This window comes from Orycteropus afer, unplaced genomic scaffold (genome assembly GCF_000298275.1).
Source record: "Orycteropus afer afer isolate SDZICR_OR568_19922 unplaced genomic scaffold, OryAfe1.0 scaffold00490, whole genome shotgun sequence".
NCBI lineage: Eukaryota > Metazoa > Chordata > Mammalia > Tubulidentata > Orycteropodidae > Orycteropus > Orycteropus afer.
In genome coordinates, this window is record NW_006922077.1 from 1,077,638 (window position 1) to 1,086,231 (window position 8,594).

Consider the following 8,594-nt stretch of genomic DNA (forward strand, 5'->3'; position numbering starts at 1 on the left):
TGATTGGCACAGGGGCCCAGTCTTTGCCTAAGGGAGATCAGTGATGGCCATTTACTATCTGGCCTATTTCTAGGTTTTGGTTCCACCTTTACCATTTATTCAGGATGTACACTAGAGATGGCCCCTAAATGCTGCTTCCGAGTCCACAGGCCTGCCTGCCTGCTCCGGTTTCCTGTTTTGGAGGAGGGGGCCAGTTACAGATTCCTCACTCCACCCTCATTCTCTGAAGGAAACAGATCTCTTTGTGCTTTCTGAAAATATCTGGAACCAGACTCTAGGCAGGAAAACAGATAGAGGTGGGGATCCTCCCAACCAGACTGAGCATTTACAGACATTTTAGGGGAATAAATATGGCAAAAGGAGGGAATCTGAATTTCCCACCTGAAAGGCTGAGCGAAGTGCCCTGGAGCCCTTCAGTGCCAGAAGAGCAAGGACATGTGTGGCTCATGGGCTGTGGTGTTTAGAGTATGGGTGGGGGGGGGACACAGGGCCCAGTTGGTGGAGTGACAGGATTTTCTGCTTTCCATTTTGTCCTGATAGCCGGTTGCAATCTCCTATATCTCCTCCACACCATGCGCAAATATCATGACAAGACCTGGCTCCTGAACCATGTCATCACCCATATGCTGGTTTTCGCAGGCCATCACAACAACAGCCTGCTTGCCAGGGATGCGCTTGGCCACGTAGTTCTCATAGAAGCGCCGGTTCATCTGTCTTGTCTCTAGCGTGGCCAGACCCTGGGGCCAGCTCCGCTCATGGGCATTTTCAATTAGCTCGTTGACAATAGAAGCAGGACAGCCACTCTCCACCAGGGAGCGCTTGATTACAGCCTGGAGCACAGCATCGGGGGTCGAGATCATCCCTCCCCAGCGAGTCACTCTTGCTGGCTGCAGGGAGTTCACCCACCTGTGTGGAGGGGGTCGGAGGTGATCAATCCAGCATGTCACTTTTCTCTGCATTGGCTTTTTTTCCTAAGAGGAATGACCCCCAACTCTGCACTCATGTTAACCCTACTCTTTCTTCTTTCCTTCTGTCATTGGCTCAGAAACTCAATCTTTCCTTAGTTGGCCCCAGTGAATTCACCACACATTACTCACCAGATTAAATCTCAAGATATAAGGGTCCTGTTATTTTTCCTTGAAATCCCAACATTTAGCAGACGTAGTAGTAAGTACTCAACAAATGTTTATTAAATGAAGCAATTACTCCTCTATACTGCGTCCCACTCAGCACTATTTGCCCTATATATATAGTTTCACACTTACAGTTTAGTCTACAGACTGTAGAACTGAAAGGGATCTTAGACTTCACTTGTTTACCTCGCTTGCTTTTGCTGCATTTTAGATTACTTTCCTGGATTTGCACTGTCTCTTCTTCTTTGGACTGTAAGCTACCTGAAGACAGGGACAATACCTTCCATTTCTTTTCTGTCCTCCTAGCACTCCACAGCCTTCACTACAGGGCTTTGGACATGGTGGGTACACACCTAATTCTGGATAAATTGCACTCCTGGTCAGCTTTCCCTTCCGTTACCCAAATGAATAAAAGATCCTGCCCTGGGCTGAGGGCTGTCCTCTTCTGCTCTGCCCTGTCCTTCATCCCAACATCTGAGAAGCAGTGGCCCAGCCCAACTCGCTCATTCCTCTCCTGACTACACGCCCCTGCTCTTTCTCCTTTCAGGCCTCTAAGCCAGGATGTGGAGCAAGTGACTCCATGTCCTGAGTGACACTTACTCTAGAATCTCATTGTATTCGATTGTTTCCTCCAGGTTCTGAAGGTTGGGGTTGACACTACGGATTGCTCGCATATATGCCTTGAGCAGCTGGATGTCTCGCTTCTGTTGGGGGGGAGGAGAACCAAAGAAGATGGTTAAGGCAGAAAGCAGATCAAAGACAAAAGCTTATCTGAGAAGGGAGGCAAGTGAGAGATCTGGGGGATGACCAGAGTGTAAACTTGGTAAGGGCAGGGATGGGACTGTGTTCCCAGCTTTATCCCCAGTGCTTAGCAAAGTGCATTCAGAGAGGAAGTATTTGATAAGTGAGAGGGGAATGAATGGGATGAAGGCGAGAGGAGCATTCCAATCGGATTCCTACTAAGCCACAGGCAGTGTCCACTCACAGGCTCACAAGCACAAGCACAGGGCTGTGTACACGAAACTGGTGTTTCTCACCCACAGGCACACAGTTTTTGGCACATCAGGGACACGTTCTCCCCCATATTCTCTGGAACCTACCTGCTCCGCCAGCTGGTGTTTGTGTTCAGCTGACGTCTTCTCCAGCTCCGCGATACGTGTCTGCTGCTGTTGTACCACTGAGCGCAGGTGCTTAATACAGTTGTGGTTTGGCAGCTCATCTTTGGGCATCTCCAGGCTGCAGCCCAGGGTGGGGAAAGAGGACAGTGGCATTCAATGGGACATGTGGGCAAATGGCCAATTCTGTGGCAGAAAACTGCTGAGTGGGCTTTCTCCTGCCCACAATTTCTACAAGCTTCCTTCTTGCTTCCTGTCTTTACCTTCTTCTAAGTTTCATCCTCATCTCTTTGCTATCACCTTTTTCTGGGCTCTTTTCTGCCCAAGACACAGCGCTTTACCTACTACCTGGCTCTCCTTTTCTCGTATAGATCCTGCCTGTGTGCTTGTTGCTTCAGAGATACCCCAGATTCCCAGCCCCAGCCGTCGGCATTTAATCAAATATTTCACAGAAAGAAAAAGTAGGGCAAGAGGAAATATGAGAAGGATGGAAATTAGAGTAGTCAGTCTGACAAAGAGAAAGTCATACTGGACTGAAAGGGAAGGATCAAGGAAATCAATCTTTAGTATTAGCACACAGATTGCTGAATTGCAGTGCCTCTCCTACTGAAGCAGGAACAGAGCCTAGCTGGAAAAGAAGCAAGAAGGTGAGATCTCAGGGTAGGGAGCCGGGGAGGCCAGTGACTCTCCTTGTCCGCATGCATATGAAAACCCCTCAGCTAGTGAGCAGGGATCCAAAGACAGGGGTGTAAATGTGGAGGCCCTTATCTGTATGGGGCAGAAGAAGGGGCGGAACCTCACCCACAGCCCTGTTCACAGGTCACAGGCCTCTTCGGGTTGTGCTCACAGTCACTGAGGTGAGACATGAGGTTGTCAAGCCGGACAACAGCACTGCAGCCAAATACAGCGTTGTCACAGGCAATCTGCAGCTTTGACAACATGTTCCGCATGATCCGAGGTACGGGGCGCAGGTGGGCGACCGTCACGACGCTACGGTCCACCGGACACGTCTGCTGCTGAGAAAACCACTGGGTGATGCAGGCATTGCAGAAAGCATGCTCACAATGAGGTGCCTAGAAGGGAGAGCAGGGGAAAAGGGGCACAAGGGAATTAGCAGGCACTAAGAGCCTTCACATGATAACTCTACAAAGCCAATCAAGCCTTTAAGCAGCTTCTAGAACCAGAGGTCCCTAGGGTCACTGCAAAGTATAAATCTACTATGGGCAAGGCATCGTGGGGCCAAACTAAAGATAATGTTTCCTATGCTCAAGATTATAAATGGGCTGTGAGACAAGACAAACAAGTAAAATGTTATGTAACACTAAGAGATATAAATAACATTTCAGCACAATGAGATGACATAAGGCAGTCAATTATTAACTGCCAAGTGGATTATATACATAATAATTGTCACAGAAGTCCAGAGGAGGGTGAGATCTTTTCGGGCTAGGTCAATCAGGGCAGATATTTGTGGTGAGAATAGAATATGATATGGGTCCTGAAGGATGATTCACACTACAGATGTAGAGAGGAGACGGACTGAGATTTGCTGGCAGAAGTTCAATGCAAGAAAGCAAAAAAGACGTTTTTAGAAGCCCAGGACTCCTGTTAAGAATCCTCTCAGTGATGGTCCCAGTTCTTATTTTCTGAGGGCTGACCTGAGATGCTGCCTGAGTCCCAATCACCAGGCTTTGCCTCCAAAACAGGGCAGGGGATTTTCCTAGAATCATATTCTTTTCAGTTTCAACAAGATCATATTTCACCTACTTCCCTGATAACTCAGGTACCTTCTAAAGTTAATCCCTCCAAGTGACAGGCTTCCCTAGCCTCTGTGAGACACCATCTGGCATCTAGCATGAGATATTGTAGGCACTTAGTGTCTACTGACACTGATGAGTGAATGACTGGTATACCTATTATGTCCAAAACACTTTGTTAGGTACTTGTGATTTAAAAAAAAAAAAAAAAAAACCAAACTGCTCTTGAGATGCTCACAGACACCAAAGATTGAAACCTAGAAAAAGTAAGGAAAGAAGTCATTCTCATTATCACTAATGCAACCGTCAGCAGCTTTTTAGTTTCCATTCAAAGACATTTGATTCTTTTCAAAGTACCATAGGCCCTATAAGGAGCTCTGGTAGCACAGTGCCTATGGCATCTGACTGCTAACCAGAAGGTTGGTAGTTCAAACCCACCAGCCACTCCACAGAAGCAACACTGGGCAATCTACTTCCATAAAGATTTACCACGTTGGCAACCCAATGCAGGTTGCTATGACTTGGAATCAACTCAATGGCAGTGGGTTGGGTTGGTTTTTTTTAAAAGGCCCTATCTCCAAAAAAATCCTAAATCTATCCACTATTCTCCATTTCTACTGCCACTAACCCAGCGATATTCATCTCTCACTTGGATTATTAAATGTTTCCTAACTGGTCTTCCTACTTCTACTTTGCTCCTTACAATTCATTCTACATTCAGCAGCCCTTGAAAAATGCAAACTAGATTATATCATTCTTCTGCTTAAATCTTTACAATAATGTCCCACTGTACTTACAATACTTTAGACTCCTACTCAGGGCCTATAAAATTGTGCTTGGTCTGGCCCCTATGTGTCTGACCTCTCTTCACCTCATACCATGCTTTCAGCATGGTGTTTGGCCCATCTAGGCTTTCTTTCTGGTCCTTGACTACATCCAGCTCATTCCTGTCTTATGGCCTTTGCTTTTGCTGTTCTCCTTTTCCTGAAAGGTTCTTCCTCTAGATCTTAGCATGAATGGTTCCTTCTTACTCAAGTCTCAGCTCAACTGTTACTTCTTTTGTAACCACCCTATCTCAACCTACACCCCATGCAGAAGTGTACAGAACGTGCTACCTTTTGTGTAAGAATGATGAGCAAATATGAATGAAGATGTGTGTGTGTGTGTGTGTGCACGTAGTTGACCCTTGAACACTGGGGTCAGAGGCACTAACTCCCTGTGCAGCCAAAAATCTGCATATAACTTTTGACTCTCCAAAACCTTAACTACTAATAGCCTGTTGACTGGAAGCCTTACTGATAACATAAACAGTCCTGATCATAAACTAACTGCATTTGCATAAAACAGTACAGTTAATCTATCTCTTCCTTAGTGCTCGCTTTCTCTTCCTTACTAATAACTGTCCTTTGTGGCAATTATTTTTCCCTCCAGAGTAGGGCACTTTCAGCTGCATTAAAAACCTGTTCAAGCAGATATCCTTTCTCTTCAATGATTTTCTTAATGGCCTCTAACAATTTATTGCCTTTCAGTCCACAGAAGCTGCTTCTCCTGTTATCTTGACTTTTTTTTTTAAGCCAAAACTTCTTTTGGAAATTATCAAACCATCCTTTGCTGGCATTAAATTCTCCAGCTTTCAATCCTTCACCTTCCTTTTGCTTTAAGTTGTCATATAATGACTTCACTTTTTCTCAAATCACATTAGACTCTATAGGTATGCCTTTCTTACAGCAATCCTGCACTCACATAAAAGCTGCAGTTTCAATATGAGATAAAAGGGTATTTCACAAAAAGTAGAAGGATTTTGCACATGCTGATGTAGCTGTGATAATGGCTTCATGAATTTCCTTTTCTCTTTTTATAATGGTCTTTACTTTGGATGCATTATCTTGAAATGGCAGGCAACCACAGCTGCAGATCTTATTGATGCTATGTATCAAGCAATTCAACTTTTTCTTGTAATGTCATGACTTTTCCCTGTTTCTTAGGAGCATTTCAAGCATCACTAGTGGTACTTTGAATGGGTTCCATGGTGTTTTCAAGGTTTACAACATTGCACTAAACATAGCGAAAAATATGCGAAAACCTGAAAGATCACTTTTTACTGTGATATGCAAGAGACGTTACTGGAGAGACGAACTGCTCATGAGAAGATGGTAAGTGTCATATGGCATTTTAAGTGGATACTTGCAACACCTGAGCTCACTGAAAGAGCCAACAGGAGGTGGCCATGAAATTATTATAGTAGTGCAGCATGTAGTACAGTTAATTTTATGCAGTTATGCTTTAATACTGTACCTTTATGTTACTCTACATTTCTCTTGACTAGGAATGGTGCCATGTATGGTCTGCGTGTGTGTGCTTAAGTTTTGATGAATTTTAACTTTTTATAATAGATTTGTGTATATTTTATGGTAGTAAATGATAAATATAGACTAGTATCTATATACATTTTATGCATTCATGACATACTTTTTTTTTTAATATTCCTAGGCTACATGATTTGTGAGTTTTTTCAATTTGTATTATAAATGGACCCATGCTCATGACACAAAGTGTATGTGAACTGCTGTATGGAAAGTGAATTTGCTCTGTAAATCTTCACTCAAATCACAATAAAAAATGAAATAAATAAATGGACCCACCCAGTTCAAATCTATGTTGTTCAAGGATCAAGTGTGTATGTGTATATATATATATATACATATATACACACACACACACACACACATATATATGTTCATATTTGCTTGTATCGGCCTAAATACACACTGGAAGGATACCTAATAGACTAATAAAAATATTAACTTATGGGAGGATTTGGTGGAAAGGGACAAGGATAGAAGTGAGAGTTCTCATTTGTATACCTCTTTATACTGCTGTGATTTCTGAAACGTGTAAATATATTGCCCCCCCCCAAAAAAAAAGTATGTTGGGGGTGTGTCAGCACCCCTAGCAGGGGCTTCTACTCTTGGAAATGTGTATGGCAACCTAACAGCACGAGGTTCGCTTGTTTTGCTCCTCAGAAGTAAATCCTGGAGCGTGGGTGGTGGGTGGGGGCTTCAGTGACTTCTCCACATGTGACTCACTTCAAATGATAGTGCCAAAAAATAGACAGGGCCCTGCCAGGGTTGGAGTGGGAACCTGACACACCCCATGAACTCGACACTAGTAGGATAGCTTCCTCCACACCCAGAGCAAATCTGTTTCTTATGGCAGTAAGCTGCAAAGGCCTAGACAGGGAATTCCAGGGCTGGTTCCCACTGGAATTCAGTTTGACTTTTATTCAGTTCAGGGATATGTGCTCCTTTGGGTGACTGGGAACTAGGAGAGGATCAAGGGGAACCCTTGGGCATTACATAAGCAGTGAATGGGGGAAAGTCCCTAAGGTCTCACAGACTGTGTCCTGGTTTGGAAAATGGGATTATCTCTAGCTAGGTTTGGAAAATGGGATTATCTCTAACTAACAAGAATGGCAGAGGATTAATTGATATTTACAGAGTGAGGACAATGGAGATCATGCAGGATGATGGACCATGATTACAACTGTTAAGAATTCATCTCACTCATTATACTTGCCAAGTAATTATGAGTTTTTCTTCGTAATTGTTCTGGGAAGATACAATTGATTGTGGCCTAGGAAGGCTGGTAGTGACCTATTAAAAGTGGCAGCTTTCATATCAAAATGCAAGGTACATGGCTGCATCAAAAGCTCATCCTTTCAGTAGACCCCAGGAAAAAAATAGGTCAGTACACACAGTTCCCTACTTCCCATTTGTTAGACAGCAGGCAGGCAGCAGAGGCCTGTAGGGAGACTAGCTAATTACCTAAAGCACTATACATCATCAAAATGTAGAGAAATTTATCAGGGCAGTCCAGAAACTCAATGAAGGGCAGGAAGACAGAACCTAGTCAGAGTCCCTGAAATGGAGAGAAGTTACCAAGCTACTGTCAGAAGACAGAAATACATGGCTGACCATTTTACAGAAAATTCTCAGCAGAACTTCAGAAGAAAAGCTGAATCATTGTACTGCTGTGGCATACACCTCTAGACAGACTCTGAAAGGTCCTATTCTCCTAGCAACTGCTACTCTTCTGTACCAAACCTCTACTGAGGCAGAAAGGATATGGTTAAGATGGGGAGCCAGAATCCAGTGGCATCCCCATGTCTCCCATTCTCTAGGCAACAGTTTCTCCATATTCTACTAGTCCCACCACCACTGCTGCCATCAGACAACTCACCTGTACTGGCTCCTCCAAGACTCCACTGCAAATAGGGCAGATAAGGTCTTCATCAACATCCCCCTGGAAGCGGGTTACATCATACCCCATGTCTCATCACTGAAACCCAGGTCCTGGAAAACAGAAGAGCAGAAAGACAGGCCAGTTCAGGAGAAGCTTACATATACGTGGCCATTACGAACTCATTGTCAAGATGCATTCACTTGTTCAACAAAATCACTAAGACAGTCATTTGGAGGAGGGAAAAAAGTAGATTCAAGAAACTTGATTCTAGACCATAGTCGCAGGGAACATCAAGCTCAACTGGCATAATACGTGATACAAAACACTGTTCCACATTCTACTTTGGT

General features: G+C 44.1%; 1 protein-coding gene across 1 annotated transcript; it reads right to left on the minus strand.

The window, feature by feature from the left end:
- Positions 1 to 554: 554 nt before the first annotated feature.
- On the minus strand, positions 555 to 8,334 carry RNF41 (ring finger protein 41). The gene is made up of 5 exons (XM_007955116.2): positions 8,245 to 8,334; positions 3,050 to 3,321; positions 2,234 to 2,369; positions 1,734 to 1,837; positions 555 to 906 (listed from the first exon to the last, which is right to left on the minus strand). Exons 1-5 carry the CDS (start codon positions 8,332 to 8,334, stop codon positions 555 to 557), a joined length of 954 nt encoding a protein of 317 aa, XP_007953307.1.
- Between the last annotated feature and the right edge of the window lie 260 nt (positions 8,335 to 8,594).